Source organism: Theobroma cacao, chromosome 9 (assembly GCF_053813885.1).
Source record: "Theobroma cacao isolate CCN51 chromosome 9, ASM5381388v1, whole genome shotgun sequence".
NCBI classification, from domain to species: Eukaryota; Viridiplantae; Streptophyta; class Magnoliopsida; order Malvales; family Malvaceae; genus Theobroma; species Theobroma cacao.
This window is the reverse complement of record NC_142647.1, coordinates 2,478,673-2,493,859: the sequence shown is the minus strand read 5'-3', so window position 1 is coordinate 2,493,859 and position 15,187 is coordinate 2,478,673. Positions and strand designations below refer to the sequence as shown.

General features: G+C 35.3%; 4 protein-coding genes across 6 annotated transcripts; 3 read left to right on the top strand and 1 right to left on the bottom strand.

Moving 5' to 3' along the window:
• Positions 1-4: 4 nt before the first annotated feature.
• PFK6 (phosphofructokinase 6) lies at positions 5-4,275 on the bottom strand. 2 transcript variants are annotated; one of them, XM_007012138.3, is made up of 13 exons: positions 3,878-4,275; positions 3,449-3,495; positions 3,291-3,330; positions 2,895-2,957; positions 2,663-2,800; positions 2,386-2,544; positions 2,189-2,242; positions 1,935-2,003; positions 1,689-1,818; positions 1,281-1,486; positions 1,117-1,162; positions 866-1,020; positions 5-444 (listed from the first exon to the last, which is right to left on the bottom strand). In XM_007012138.3, the coding sequence occupies exons 1-13, from the start codon at positions 3,977-3,979 to the stop codon at positions 241-243; spliced, it is 1,413 nt and encodes a 470-aa protein (XP_007012200.3). In that variant the 5' UTR covers positions 3,980-4,275; the 3' UTR covers positions 5-240. The 2 variants fall into 2 exon arrangements, with proteins under 2 accessions (XP_007012200.3, XP_007012199.3); XM_007012137.3 differs by having other exon boundaries at positions 1,281-1,546; positions 3,878-4,274.
• Positions 4,276-6,506: 2,231 nt separating this feature from the next.
• On the top strand, positions 6,507-9,347 carry LOC18588011 (derlin-1-like). Its single transcript, XM_088809924.1, has 7 exons — positions 6,507-6,526; positions 7,078-7,210; positions 7,413-7,486; positions 7,602-7,695; positions 7,862-7,990; positions 8,114-8,274; positions 8,955-9,347. Exons 1-7 carry the CDS (start codon positions 6,507-6,509, stop codon positions 9,049-9,051), a joined length of 708 nt encoding a protein of 235 aa, XP_088666050.1. The 3' UTR covers positions 9,052-9,347.
• Positions 9,348-10,200: 853 nt separating this feature from the next.
• LOC18588010 (profilin-1-like) lies at positions 10,201-12,231 on the top strand. 2 transcript variants are annotated; one of them, XM_007012135.3, is made up of 4 exons: positions 10,201-10,474; positions 11,361-11,498; positions 11,744-11,886; positions 11,974-12,231. In XM_007012135.3, exons 1-3 carry the CDS (start codon positions 10,346-10,348, stop codon positions 11,876-11,878), a joined length of 402 nt encoding a protein of 133 aa, XP_007012197.2. In that variant the 5' UTR covers positions 10,201-10,345; the 3' UTR covers positions 11,879-11,886; positions 11,974-12,231. The 2 variants fall into 2 exon arrangements, with proteins under 2 accessions (XP_007012197.2, XP_007012196.1); XM_007012134.3 differs by having other exon boundaries at positions 10,213-10,474; positions 11,992-12,231.
• A 781-nt stretch (positions 12,232-13,012) lies between these two features.
• Positions 13,013-14,888, top strand: LOC18588009 (early nodulin-93-like). The gene is made up of 4 exons (XM_018128010.2): positions 13,013-13,302; positions 13,558-13,619; positions 14,299-14,374; positions 14,589-14,888. The coding sequence occupies exons 1-4, from the start codon at positions 13,188-13,190 to the stop codon at positions 14,678-14,680; spliced, it is 345 nt and encodes a 114-aa protein (XP_017983499.1). The 5' UTR covers positions 13,013-13,187; the 3' UTR covers positions 14,681-14,888.
• Positions 14,889-15,187: the final 299 nt, after the last annotated feature.

Below are 15,187 nucleotides of genomic sequence, written 5' to 3'. Positions count from 1 at the left end.
GACGTTTCCATGTAAGACCATGTAAACAACTATTAACTTCTGAATGTTAAAGAACCAGCACCAAAATATCTAACTATAAGTAATTCATACAACAGCAGAAATAACTACTCAATTTCAAAAGTTGCTGTAAGACCTTCTTCACTGTAACCAAATATTTAGGGAATGCAGAGCGTTAAATATGAGTGGCAATTTGACCCACTATAAAGATGGTGATGAACATGACAGTATTTGATGCACCTTTCATGATATACAAGGATCGTCTTCAGTCATTGATTTTCTGTCTTTACAATTTTCCCCATCCAACAAGCCAGTTGCAGGTTGATCCTCTTTCTTGGCTTCAGAAATATCTCTGGGGTTCAAGAAGCTTGGCTGGTTTGTTGAAGAAAGCAGCCTCGCCCACATCCTGTCAGTAATGACAACCTTGTTCTGTTTCTCAATGATTCGCTGCATATTAAAATTCCAACAGAAAATCAACAGTAAGACTTTCTGTGAAACCATGAGAGAAACATCTTTTGCTGAAACAAATTTGGTCAGGAAAAGCGCTGCAAGTATTAAAAACATGGTGGGAGACAGAATGCAGCTTTCCATAACGATCATCTTTTTACAGGTAAATTCAAAAACCAAAAGCTCAATGACTAAATCCAAATGTGCTATGTCATTGCAACCCACCACAGTTCTTTCTTTCCCTTTCTTTTATTTAACTTTTGTTTCACTGGTTTCTGTCTCAAATAATGCCACAATGACAGCATGAATTGGAGTGACCATTGGTTCATGGTTAATGGTTCTAATGGACACTTGGAAAAAAATTTATAATATGAACCAGTGTTCACCGGCAGAGGAGTTATTAAAGGTGCAAGGAACATACATTAAATGGAATGTAAGCATGTCTCCCATTGACAGGACCAACAGTGAAGCCTGTATACCCTGCCATTGCTCCATGAACTGCACTATGAGCAAGTAGGGTGCAGTAGACATTATCAGAAGCAATGCTAGGAATAGCCCGGATCATGTATGTAGGATCTGCAAGCCAAATTTTTCAATTCAAATATTTTGCACATAATTAAAAGGTTGAATTTAGCAGGAAGAAAGTAAACAAAAAGCAAACGAGGCATTAACCTATATATTTAAGATTAATGGGCATCCTCTTCTTTGAAAAATGTTCCTATACAAAGCAACAAAAGACAGTTAAGATTTTAGTCTAGATATTACATAGATATCTAATGAGTAGCCAACTAGCCATAATTAAATAAAAGCATAAATTAGTCAATTGAAGGTATTACCTTTATCCTATGAGAGATCCACAGCCCGACATCTTGAAGAAGCTTGTTTCCTGAAGCATCTTGTTGGCCCATGGACTGCAAGCTCTCTGAAAGAAGATCCTGTCCTGCTCCTTCAGCTATAACAATAACCATATGTCCATTTTCTTTGAGCCTTTTTTCAATAAATTCATAAAGACCACCCCTTCCTTCAAGATAGAATGGTGACTCTGGAATCAAGCAACAATCAACATCACGGCTGGCAAGAGTAGCATACATTGTAATGAAACCTGAACCAGCAGTTCAATATGATAAATAAAGAAAGGCTCAAAATTACCAATACTACAAAAATTAAACTATGGGACAACTGGCAGTATTGACTATAACATTGTCAGGACTCCCATCTATTATGATTATACCAACTAAGCATACCACTGTAGCGTCCCATTAGCTTTACAAGTCCAATGCCATTCTCAATACTTCCAGCTTCAACATGTGCCGCATTAATGGCACGTTGAGCCTCCTCAACCGCAGTATCAAAACCAAATGATTTGTCAATAACCTGAAGCAAAATCAGCAATTCAACACAATGCCATATCATGGATTAATTAACGTGTCTTTAAAGTGGTGACAAGGATAAAGTGTGCAGAAAACTACAAATATGAAGATGAGAAATACCGGAATGTCATTGTCAATGGTTTTGGGAATTCCAGCAACTGCTACTTTGAGGCCACGTCGTCTAATTTCCTGCCCAGAGCAAAATGAGTTAAGCTAAAACTTAAGAACAATGATTAGTATTCAAATTAATGCTAAGAACAGTATTGATTTTTCTGACAACACATTATAAACTTGACTAGAGCCTTGGTTAAATTGATCAACCTCTGTGCGACATTTTTCTTAAGACTTTTATAGAAAATACCAAATGCTAATACCTCAAAAATGACTGCTGCTCCTCTTTGAGTTCCATCACCTCCAATTATATAAACCTGAACCGCTAAAGGAGACAATTAGAACCATCGGAAACTAGTTATGTGACAGAGCAGTCATTAGAAAAATATTAGATGCATAAATTCAAACAAAACAGGGAGGAGGCTGAGACAAAAACCTCTACCCTTGCACCTTAACACACCTGATTGATTCCACGATCCTGAATGCTATCAACAATCTTTGAGGTATCATGACCTCCTCTTGATGTCCCAAGGATTGTACCACCACGTTTATGGATATCATTAACAAACTTAGGTGTTAAGGTGACAGTGTTCTTGGCATAAAAACCCCTGTATCCTCCCTAAAGATGTATCAAGTATAAGTTGCTGGTGAAATTACCAAATGATGACACCCCACACTGATTATAAACCAACTTCACATGCATTAAAATGCTTAACTATCATACCAAAATCACTTACATCGATTCCAAGAATTTTTCTGACACCATACATGTGATAGAGGCCACAGACAATTTCCCTGATCACTGTGTTGAGCCCAGGGCATAGACCACCACATGTTACTATGCATGCATGCACTTCGTCTGATTCAAAATACACCTGACAAGCATTGCATGTGCCAGTCAGTAAACAGTCTATAGCTTACATTTGGTAACTTCAACCCAATAGCATTGAGACAAGATGAGGATTGTACCCTTTGACGAGGTCCTGCACGACGAAAATGCACCCCTCTTGGACTGTCTTTGTGAACAACAATCTACAATAAAACTAGTGATTCAGTCAACCATACCAATTAAGAAGCTATATAGTTAATAACTGTAATTGCAACACATGAAACAAACCATTTTTCATTTGGTATAGTTTCAAAGGCATTCTTTCTTACCATATTTACACCGCAGTTTCAAGTAAGTGCAGGACTTCAAAAACAGAGTATGAAATCGATTTTTGTTATAAATATATATATAAAAAGAACAGTGTATCAAATTGAAACCAAGAATATGGTTTATAAATAAAAGGAAGATCACCACATTTAACTTCTAATGAATTTTCCATAAAATACAAAACCCCAAGCATTAAGACAATGATTTACCTTCTGAGTGACGGTGTCATCTTCGTTAACAAAATACTGCCTGCAAACCAAACAACCAAGCAAACAAATCACTATCTTGCAACAAAAAGGGGATAAACAAACCACAATCGAAAACCAACGAATCAGCTAATGAAAAACACCAGGTTTACTGTACTCACTTGACTACTGAATAAGCTGGATTATCTTGTAATGGATTGGGATAGCTCTGCCACACAAACAAACACCAATAAAACGAAATTCAAAAAAAAAAACTATTCGCAATTACGTAAAGCTGAAAGCTATAACGTAACACATATAAAGTGTGTAATACTGTTATTCAACAATATATATATATATATATTACAAAACACGGCAAGAAAAGAAAGAAAGGGAGTGAAGAGGGAGGCTTATAATGAGGGAAAAATCAGTAACTTAAAAGATACTCGAAATGAAATGAAAAAAAAAAAAAAAACAGAAACTGAGTTCTCAAATTAATTTCACTAAACAAAAGTCTCAATAGTTTGCATCTCATCTCTCTTGAACTAATATCACTGGATCAGTTCGAAAGAAAATTTTGAAAAAATAAAGAAAAAGTGAAGAGAAGGTACAGGGAGATCAGGAAGGTAATCAGTCAAATGAGGAACATCTTCGAGCACGTAACCGGCAGCACCGGCAACCAACTTCATCTGCGTATCACACGGATTTCCCATAGCTTGCTCTCTCTAGAAAAACAGGGAACTTCGATCTTCGTTTTTCGGCAACTAGCCGGAGGAAAAGAGAAACAGCAACCGTTTTTCTTTTTGAGAAAAAACTGGAAAGCGTTGGCCGCGGGTGACAATGCCAATATATAGGGGTTGTCTGTGGAGAGAATATTGGATTATCGAAACACTTAAGGTCGAGCACGTCGAAATTGAAGCGGCGTCGTTTGCACCTGGATCCGAGGTTCTCTTCCGCAAAACAGGTGGCGACGCGTACGTTGTATTTCCTGCCTTTAACTGATACCTGTGGCTTTTGTGTTGGATTTTAGTCTTAAGATTGTTATTTTTAATTGGCTTTTAGACATTACTCATCCTGCCACGTCAGATTAAAAGTTGTTAAATTTAATTTTTTATTTATTTCGTGCACTTACTCTTTTTATTTTTTGAATATTTTCGTGCACTTACTTGATTTATATTTGTGGACACTAATATTTGCCAGTATGAAGATAAGAAGATTGGAAACCAGTTTCGACCATGGAATTTAAAAACAAAAGGAGCTCAAAACTTGGTTAGTGTTAGTGAAACCTGGAATGAGGAATATTTTGAATATTTATTTAATTAATCGGACACCATAAAGTGTATAGAGGCATAAATATTTGTGCCTTATTGCATTAAATGAATGAGAATCTGCTTTTGATCATTGTTGTGGGTTCTTTTTTTTTTACACTCTTAACAAATAGTGCAGCGATGTCAGTGTAATGATGCTGACGGTTTACAATTTGGTCACGGGTTTTACGAGTTGGTAAAACATACTTAGAGTTCGCTTTCCATCTCCATTGTTGGCAAGTAAAACATGACTTTTAACAGTGCTTCACATTTAAGTTCTTAGCATTCAATGTGTAAACCTTTTTAAACTGTTACAAGATTTAAATGATTTCATCATAATCGATGAAAAAATGCTTACACTGCATACTGATTAATTTAAATAAGGTTCCTAATGACACCTTATTGTTAAAATTTAAATTTAAAATTAAAAAATTTTGAATTCAAACTTTAAAAAGAAAAAGATGGTGAGATGTGTATTGTAAGATTATATGTATGTGTATATATATAGTTTTTTAATTTGAGGATGTATAAAGTAATTGAATTTTATTTGAAATTTTAGATGAAATTGCCAAATTACTGTTATACAAGGCTAAAGGTCTCCAACCTTTTCAGCTATAATTAAACTCAAGCTTGTATTGAACATGAAGATGTTCGTCTGCCTTTAAGAATGAATAATAAATCTAATTTAATATAAATTATAAATTTTATAAAAAAATAAATATGATCATATATTTTATTTATTATATTATTTTATCAAATTTTTAAATAATGTTTTAATTAAGATATTGTTTTTAGAATTAAAATTTTTTTGATGAGTTTAGTTTTGGTATATGGTACAAAAAAGTTATTAGACTTTGAGTCACTTGATATTTATACTTGATCAAAATTCCTCAACTGTATTTATGCATTTTCTTTATTTTAATTTTTTTGTTTAAAATTATAATAATTTAATTTTTTAATTTTCAAAATTATTTTAATTTAATCTTTTTAATATTTTTCTTTCAAAATTACTCTTCACAAAGTTAATATCATTACTGACCATATGTCACACTCTCCTTCAACAAAACAAGCTCTATAAACCCTTACATTTGTTTTATATATTACTTTTGTTTTTTTTATTTTTTTTTTATCTCTCCTCTCATCTTCTCTCTTAAAAATAGATCATTAGTTACCGATATCGTCGTCAATCATCGAAACTCAGCAAGCATATAATATTTTTTAAAAAATAAAAAAGAGACCCGTGTCTCTCCTCTCTTAGTACTGAAGGAAAGTATGACCTGCAGTGCTATGTTTGACATGCCACATAGGCAGAGACATGTGTCTCTTTCTTAATATTGAAGAAGAGTGTGACACGTGATACTATCTTTAACATGCCACGTGGATATTTACATCAACATATGTTAACATTTTTAATTCGTTTTATATGCCATGTCAACAAGCAGTGTTATGTCAATGTAATGTCAACAATGATTTTAGCTTTGAGAGAAATAATTTTGAAAGAAAAATATTAAGAGATTAAATTGTAGTAATTATCAAAATAAAAAAAATAAATTATTATAAATTTTAGTAAAAGAATTAAAATGTAAAAAATACATAAATACGAAGACTACTGAGCTATTTTGATCTTTGTATCTTTTAGCATTGATGGCCATGAGCTGACACGTCGGTATTGAGAGAATCTAGAGTATGATTTGGCATCTGGTTATTGGACCCATTCGTTGTCACCTTTAGCTTTTGATACGCCAATCAGTATGGAATCTTTTCCTTGCGCATTAAAACTCACAGGAGCCCGCCTCCTCGAATTGACATTGGACCATGCCGTTTAAGTCTTACGCCACGTTTCTTGAAGCCGCTTCACCTTCACAAGAAGTACAAGCAAATTCTCAAAGCAGAGCTCAGATTGAAGCAGGGAGAGTAGCTTTAATCTGATAAAATGTCGTCTCCAGCAGAATAAGTTTCTATACATTCTCATTTCTTCGCAGCATTTATGGTGCAATTTCACATTATTCGAACCTTGAGCATCACTGTCATTATTTCCTGCATGATTTATAAGAACTTATCGCTCACTGATTTACGCATTGTATCATTATTAATTTTTCTTTTTCTGTCTATCTTAATGCATTTTTTTTCGTTATCTAGTGTTTGGTTGCTTAGAAAATCTAAAGACAAGAATAAGATAGCAGTTTATAATACATTTTGTCCTTTGTCAATGTTCCTTCTTTTTTTTTCCCCTGCGAAAAAGGTTTTTGTTGATCGGTCATCTTACATTTAATCTGAAGGTTTTAGTTCCCTATTTCCACATTTTCTTAGCGTCCAAACAGAAATCAAGCGAACGTCAAGTTTTAAATGTAAATATTTGAATTCGCTAGCAAATAGCCACGTAACCGTCCTTTCTGTTTTTTCTTTTTTAGTCCTTCTTGCAATTTTTATTTCTTAACAGATCTTCTTATTGTCCTGATTGTGCTGATCCATGCCATAACTTGTTGCTTACTCTTTCTCAGTTTCTACAAATCTCTGCCACCGATCACCAAAGCTTACGGGACTATTTGTGTAGTGGCTAATGTTGCTTTCCATTTGGGACCATATCGACTTGAACATATTGCATTTCTCCACAAATTAGTAATTTCAGACTTTCAGGTACGGCCTAGGGTGTACCTGTACAAACGAATTCTAATGAAGCGCTTTTACAATGATATTATGACAAGTCTTGTTCACTTTTGTTCTGTTTGATTGAATGATTGTTATGTGTCACATAGCTACTTCTTGCTAATAAATGAACTTAAACTGTTGCCCTTTTCTTTTAGATTCTTTTTTTGGGTTATTGAGTCTTTTCTTTTAGGTGTGGAGGCTTCTTACAAATTTATTTTTCCTTGGAAACTTTTCTGTAAATTTTGGAATTCGTCTCCTCATGATGTAAGTATTTAGCATAGAAGCTTTCCAGAAATAATCTAAATGTCATGCGCCGATGCATGTGTTAATATGTGTGACAACATATTTGTTATTGACCTTCATTTACTTGTTATTGTAGAGCTAGATATGGAGTTCAGCTGGAGAAGGGGCCGTTTGAAAGGTGGACAGCAGATTTTCTGTGGATGATGATTGTTGGAGCTCTTTCATTGCTGGTGTGTTTTAGACATGCAACTTTTAATGTTCTTTTTCTACATGGTCTCTTCAGAGTTAGATGGTAGAATTTCTTATAATTTGGTATATGAGTTTATAGATGTCAGGTTTAGAATAGCTCTTATGTTGGAGTATATTATCTTTAGTTTCTTCTTTCTGTGCAATTAGGCATTATCAGCCATTCCTATGTTAAGGAGTCCATTTCTTGGGATTTCTCTGGTATTCATGCTTCTATACATCTGGAGTAGAGAGTTTCCTAATGCTCAAGTCAATGTATATGGGCTTGTTGCACTCAAGGCACACATTAGTTACAAATCTGTGTCACGGTTGTGCCTGAATTCTGCCATATTCTTCCACTTATTGTTACTTGTTGTTTGGGTCTGCTGGTGTAAATGCTTATACGTTACTGCTGGAACACAGGCTTTTTATCTACCATGGGCAATGCTTGCTTTGGATGTTTTATTTGGTTCCCCTCTTAAGCCGGACCTTATGGGGATAATTGCCGGGCACATATACTACTTCTTGACAGTGCTGCAACCTCTTGCTGGGGGAAGAAACATTTTAGCAACTCCAACATGGGTGTATCCTTTCATGTTTTATTCACAATGTTTTAGTTTTTGACCTCTCTGGCAAACAACAAATAACTAACATAAGAGGTGAAACTTTTCCCTTTCATTTCAAATTGAATTAATATTTATTCTACTGGAGGATAATAGCTCAAGTGATGATAGAGGTTATATACTTCCTTTTTTCTACTGAAAATAGTTATATGGATCATTAGTAATTTGCGAGTCTCCTTCACTGTTTGCTTGCTGTCCTGATGACTATGCTATTTGTCTGAGGTACACCCATAATTTCCTTAGCTTTTTTGTGGAAATTATAGCAATTATCTTCTCCATAAGCCATTTTGGGAGGAAATCTTAGATGAGTATTTCGTGGGCAATTGCTGAGCACTCCTGTATACTGTTACCAACTTATTCAATGCCTCGGTTAAATTACAGATACATATGACATTATGTTGCACTCTACATCTCAATCTAGTCTACCGGTTTATGTTAATTGCAAGGTCATGTTGTTTCTCATGTTTCTTTTAATCTAAATATTAGTTTTTTCAATTGAATTCGTATGTGCTTCACAATATATACTTTGTAAGATTTTCCAATATTTCTTTCCAGAAGTTTGCAGTTATTATAGCGGTTCTTTGGTTTAGGATATTCATGAATTTACATACAAGCAAATTCCTTGACTCACATGATTGCAGGCATAAACTTGTTGAAGGTGGAAGACTTGGGGACCCTACAAATGCCCATGTCCAACTAGATAGGGCAACCGGCGTGGCATTTAGAGGGAGGAGTTAGAATTCATCCCCTGGTGAAGGCTTTTCTTTCAGGAGACTCTGGTCATCTTGAAGAATCTAATTATTGGAAGCTGCAAATGCTTTAGCAATAATACAGATTTCTTAGACTGTATAGCATGTTTTTGTCAAAAGGTTAGATCTTGAGGAACGAGGACAAATCTGATTTGATTATGTTTACATGGCTATCACGAATATTACCTTTATGTAAAAATTAATAATGAGAATGACCCTTCGGCTAGATGGTCATGTACCCCAAACTCAAATTCAATAAGTTGATTTGGGAGCTCTCCCTTTGAAGTGAGGTACATGGCCACTGAGCCAAAGGCTTAACGATATTTCTCTGAGTAGAATCTATTTCTTTAACTTCTGATCATTTTGACTTCTCCAACATGTTCTTGTTCAATCTTCATCAGTGATCAGTGTTTTGATGATCCTCTGACTGAGTTGAATTAGGCACCGGTTAGAGAAGAGATGCAGGCCTGTGTTTAGTTTTCTTTACAGATGTCTTGAACAGAGCCCAAAACTGAAAGTTTCTCCATCCGTCAATTGACTATTGTAGTTTTCCTCAACTTGTTTACCTGACCAGAAAAATACAAGGTTTCCATAGACTTGAGATTTGGGAACTGACTAGTATAGGGCGGTGATGTTCTCCTCGGTTAACCTCTAGGGCCTGGGCCTTCCCCATCCCAAGCTGACCAATTACCTAGATTTCTGCAGATGCCCCAAACACAATGAAATCTGTGGCCACATTTACCTGCTTACAGCCTTTCACTTAAATGTTAAACATGCACCACCAAGAAATAATGCCAAAGGACCTGAGCTGAGGTTGCTTGTGAACACAACAAAGTGCAAAGCATGAATGGATGAGATGAGTCCCATTATTTTCTAGTTCCACCTAATGCCTACAGTTTTTCCGAATTCCAATCCGCTAATTACTTCCTTTCAATCATTGAACAACTTGTCGCTTAAAGATTAGTACACCTATAGTACTACTTTTCTTTCGGCTATTTTTCGTTAAATCACCTTTGAAAAATTAAGCGCATCAAGGGAACTGTCGGGCCGACGCTTAATTAAAAAAAGGAGGTGGGCGCCAAACGACAGCACACCCAATATTTTGTCCACGTTGGACGATGTCCAGCGCAGCTTGATTTTTACGCAACCTGCCTGCCACCTCCTTCCTCCTATATCTCCTCTTCTTCCTTTCTTCTCTTTGCTATTCACAAAAGAAAGAAGAAAAAAATCATCAGTCAAAGGAAGAGTTAGCAAAAGCAGAAGCTAAACAAAATCAAGCAAAGATGTCTTGGCAACAGTACGTGGACGAGCACTTGATGTGCGATGTAGAAGGCCAAGGCATTCATCTCACCGCAGCTGCTATCATCGGCCAAGACGGCAGCGTTTGGGCCCAGAGCGCTCCCTTCCCTGCGGTTCTATTTCCTTTCTCTTCTAGCTTCTTTTTCATTCCGTTTATTCTTAGATTGAATTTTAGTTTTGTCTGCTTTCTTTCTTCCTTTTTTTATTTTTTTGTAGTTAACATGTTATTGGGCTATTGGCGGTGATATGTGTTTTTGTGAACTTGTTCTTTGTTTGGGCTGTGCATGAGGTCGTTTTATTCTGATTACTTTTTAGTTTTAAAATTTGAAGTAATTAGGTTTAATTCGAATTACCGGATGATAAGTTTCTCATGTTATCATCAAATTAGATAAGAGTTCTTAAATTGTTGTGTTTCGTATGTGCTAAGGTTCTTTCCGATGAGTTTTCTTTAGGAGATGGTAGTTGAATGAGTCGACTGCAAAGGGCACAACTAGTTTACAATCTTCGTATGCCGGCTAAGACTAATATAGCTTACTCGTTTAGCTGACTGCATTAGTGCAATATACGGCTAGGATTTAATTATTCCATAAGTGATTTTAATATGGTAATAGCAGACCGATATGTTTGGTCTCAAACAAAATTCTATCAAGTAGAAAAGTCATAACGTTGCAGCTCCTTCTTGGGAAAAATGTGATTGATCTCAAGCTTTTGTTTTTTCTTTTTTTTTTTTTTTTTGGAAATGTGTATATAAAGAACTGTTTCTTTGTTTTGGAAAGTCAATAAGTGGAACTAGAGCAGATTGGGATTTGCAAGAGTTTGCATCAAAAGCATGTGCCTATCGACTTGCTCATTTAGAAGGGGCATGATTTATCTAAAGCATGGTTGGTATGTGTGTTGTGTGCAGTCTGTCTTCTGCTTGCATCTACAGATGGGCTCTCCTGCTTGTGTAATTCTATGCCCTGTGGAATTTTAACTGTTTCTATGCACTTGGTCTTGCAGTTTACGCCTGAGGAAATAACTGCCATCATGAATGATTTTGCTGAACCTGGTTCTCTTGCACCAACTGGCTTATTCATCGGTGGTGTAAAATACATGGTGATCCAGGGTGAACCAGGGGCTGTGATAAGAGGGAAGAAGGTAATTTATATATCTTGGTGCATCATAATTGATCTTGTTCTAGTTAGCCCTACAGGTAATTTGCATGGCAATCTGGCTTCCTTTGTAAAAGAGGAAACAACTTAATTGCTGGAAACTCCATTGCAGTGCTATACGTTCAGTGGTTTCTCTAATCAAAACCTAATTATTGTGCTATAATGCTATGAAATTGTTTAGTAGTATGGTCTTTTTTTGAGTTTCCCTCAACTTAATTATGCATAATTCAGGGCTCTGGCGGTGTGACTGTTAAGAAGACCAACCAAGCCTTGATCATTGGTATATACGATGAGCCTCTGACACCTGGTCAGTGCAACATGATTGTGGAAAGGCTGGGTGATTATCTAATTGACCAGGGCCTTTAATTGCATAGGTATGTTGCTTCCTCTTCGTTCCCTTTCCTGTCTCTCTTTCTGGGAAAATGTTTTTGCATCTACATATGGTAATCTAATATGTTCAGCACTGGACTTGTGGGCAGTTGATATCATTTCCAATGGAGAGCTAGGTGTGAAGATGAAGTGATTTGGTGCTTGAAAGTGATGATGCTGATATTGATTCCCCTATATTGTATGAAATTTAAATTTTTTTTTTTCCTTTTTCCCCCCCAAACATTTGCTGGGAATGTGTTATTTTACAGTGGAAAATTTTATTTGCAAGGGAATTGTTGTCTTAGACTGATGATTGTTCTTATCCTTATACCATTGATGTTAAATTGCAATTGCCATCTAAAGTTGATGCATATTGGACAAGTTGGGCTGTTGCTCTTGAAAACCATAAAAAAATTCTTTCTTTTCTTAATTTCTTGGGTTTGTAAATTTAAATACCAATGACTAACCAACTTGGAGATGTCCTCGAACCCCAGCTAGAAACTGCGGCAAGAGTTAAAGAGCAGTTGGTTTCTACTTTCGTTGGACCGTGGGCGGTGTTTTGCCATACCTGTATTGTAGCCGCCAATACTAACAAAGAAACTTGAAGTAGTTGTACAAAAGAATATTTCCAACTCATGCTTTAAATATTTAAGAATAATTTTTTTAAAACAATTATTTAAATAATTTAAATAATTTTTTATTATATTTAATTAAAATTTTGTAATTTTTTATTTTATGTTAATTTAACATTATAAGTAAAAATACTATATTTCATATTATTATGTCTATCATAATCTATTGTTAATGTATCAACAACAATTAATTAATCATTGATTATAAAAATTTATTTAATTTAAAATAAAAATATTAAAATTTAACTAAATGTAATAAAAATTATTTACATATTTATAAATAATTTAATTTTTTTAAAAAATATTATATCAAATATTTATTATATCACGGATCATTTTATGTATGGAGAAATGGGTTCTTATATTCCCTATTTTCCTGTATCTTATATTAGTTTCATCCTAATAATTAAAAGCGTTCATCAAGAGAACCTGTGATATAGGCCTGAGGGAACGGCTCTGATTACAAGTTGAAAATAGTGAGAGCAGATGCACGTGGCGGCGAGGAGACGTCCGATTAAAATAAGTCAGCAGCAGCCGGCAATCAAATCACGCCTCTCCCTTATGCTCTTTTAAATCTATCTTCTGTTTTCCTGTCTTCCTTCGTCTAAGCTTACACAGAAAGGAGTAAAAAGGAAAACCTCTTTCTTTTGTTGCTGGAAGCTGCAGAGCAGAAAATGGGAATTCCATCGGAAATGAGGGATGTATTCATACAGAGAAGGAGAAATTCTTTCGTGATTCCTTCTCCTGCTGAAGAGGAGAAGAGATCGAGGGCCGAACGGTTCTCTCAAGGTTTTTATTTTTCATTTCCTCAATTTTTGCAGCTGGAAAGTCTTAGGGAAAATAAAAAGAACATCAAATCTGAAATTTCAAATAATTTTTTAACTTGATTTTGTTTCAGTGATCAAGCTGCAATCACATAAAACTCTATTGTATTTTTCTTTTTTTCTGTTTGACAAATTTTCCGTCTACTAATGTTGTATGAATTTCGGTCAAACGCAAGTATTAATAGCTAGTACTAAGCTTTGGTTTTTGTCTAATCCGCAGAAGGAGTTCGTGCCGGTGTCAAGGCTGCTGCGATTGCCGCCGTAGTCAGTGCTGTACCCACAGTACGTTAACGTTAACCTCGCAATTTTATTTTATTTTATTTTTGATAAATGAATTTTCCAAATTTATAGTAACTCGTTCTGATCTATAATTCAAATCTTTTGTGACGGTTCCTTTCTAAAGAGCCGTTTAAACTTCTTGCTCCTTACAACATTTTCAATTTAGGAGGATTTCTGTTTTCCTCCGAATAATTCAAGGAGCATCATCCTGAATTCAAGTGTCTCTTTGGTTGATGCTTCTATTTTCCTGCACTTCAGAGATAATGGTTACAAATTGCAAATTTTTTCGACCTTTAGGTTAATGCAGGTTCATCCATTCCCCTTAACTGAATCTGCTAGCCAGCTGCTGTTTAGAACTTTTAATTCTTTGACCTTCTGTTGTTGAATTACAGATTGCGGGTTGTTGGTGTTATAAATTATATAGTTATGGCATAAGTACTAATTTACTTAGATTAAAATGTGTAATTTTTGGTCATCTAGTTTCAGTGATTTAGAGATTAAAACACAATTAAGTCAATGGCTGCTTAAGTCCTGGAGAATTTAATGGTGTTAAGAAAACAATTCTTGGAGTTTCATGATCTCCATTAGTAGAGGTCGGTCCTCAGTTCTTTTCCATGCATGGATGGGTTGACAATTGCTTTCTAATTTTATCCCAAGTTCCAACCACCCCTTCTTTTGTCAGTTGATTGCAGTTCGTAAGATTCCTTGGGCGAAGGCGAACCTCAACCATACTGCTCAAGCTCTCATCATCAGTGGAGGTATTCTCAAATCTGTACTGTATGTATGATTTATTAGTCTTAGCCATAGATTCTCATGAGTCCTAACTTGTGTATCCATGATTTCTATATAGCATCATATTAATGGCCATCTTGTGATAACATAGAAATATAAGGGATATGGGAATGACTCTTATTATGATTGAGTATAGTACGATTGTCACATCATGATATGGCTATCTTTATTGGTTAACAGCGTCGATTGCTGCTTACTTCATTACCGTTGATAAAACTGTGTTGGAAAGTGCTAGGAGAAATTCTCGAGCCCAGTTTGACAAAACGGTTTGAATGCCAGACCTGGAGGTTGTACAAAGGTTCCAAGAGCAACGATAATGTATCTTACAACTTGATGCTGTTGTATGGCACATGATGCAACTTTTCTCTGAGTATTAGCTTCAGTTGTTTGACTTCTCTAAGCTGTTTAAATGTATTTTGTTGATATTTTCTCCTCTTGATTATAGTCATGAGGTATATCCTACTCACCTGCCTTCAAACACGGAATTCGTGTGATTTCATTGCTCTGCATAACACAAAGTTTAGCTTTCATCATGCACTGTTGATTCCACTTATGCATAGCAAAAAGGTTTGGCCCTTTAACATATTCTTGAAAAAATAAAAAGATCGGAGATGGTTAAAGTATTAACAAAGCGATCGTGAGCAGGGCACACTGCTTGCACCACCACCTTTCAATATCCAGAAGGCTGTTTATTTTTGCTATCATATAATGGCAAATGTAACAAAATTACAGATGGAAAAAATTGTACTAAAAATTGCAATAAAAGTAATAGAAAGGAA

Bases quoted from the DNA above. Each gene is read 5' to 3' on its own strand.
- PFK6 (XM_007012137.3), bottom strand. From the start codon at position 3,979: ATGGGAAATCCGTGTGATACGCAGATGAAGTTGGTTGCCGGTGCTGCC. The intron at 2,801-2,894 runs GTACAATCCTCA...AATGCTTGTCAG, and splicing joins GTGCAGGACCTCGTCAAAGG to GTGTATTTTGAATCAGACGA. The intron at 1,819-1,934 runs GTATTTCTCATC...ATTTTGCTTCAG, and splicing joins CCATTGACAATGACATTCCG to GTTATTGACAAATCATTTGG.
- LOC18588011 (XM_088809924.1), top strand. From the start codon at position 6,507: ATGTCGTCTCCAGCAGAATA. The intron at 7,211-7,412 runs GTACGGCCTAGG...CTTTTCTTTTAG, and splicing joins TAGTAATTTCAGACTTTCAG to GTGTGGAGGCTTCTTACAAA. The intron at 8,275-8,954 runs GTATCCTTTCAT...ACATGATTGCAG, and splicing joins TTAGCAACTCCAACATGGGT to GCATAAACTTGTTGAAGGTG.
- LOC18588010 (XM_007012135.3), top strand. From the start codon at position 10,346: ATGTCTTGGCAACAGTACGTGGACGAGCACTTGATGTGCGATGTAGAA. The intron at 10,475-11,360 runs GTTCTATTTCCT...TTGGTCTTGCAG, and splicing joins AGAGCGCTCCCTTCCCTGCG to TTTACGCCTGAGGAAATAAC. The intron at 11,499-11,743 runs GTAATTTATATA...TGCATAATTCAG, and splicing joins CTGTGATAAGAGGGAAGAAG to GGCTCTGGCGGTGTGACTGT.
- LOC18588009 (XM_018128010.2), top strand. From the start codon at position 13,188: ATGGGAATTCCATCGGAAATGAGGGATGTATTCATACAGAGAAGGAGA. The intron at 13,303-13,557 runs GTTTTTATTTTT...TCTAATCCGCAG, and splicing joins GGCCGAACGGTTCTCTCAAG to AAGGAGTTCGTGCCGGTGTC. The intron at 14,375-14,588 runs GTATTCTCAAAT...ATTGGTTAACAG, and splicing joins AGCTCTCATCATCAGTGGAG to CGTCGATTGCTGCTTACTTC.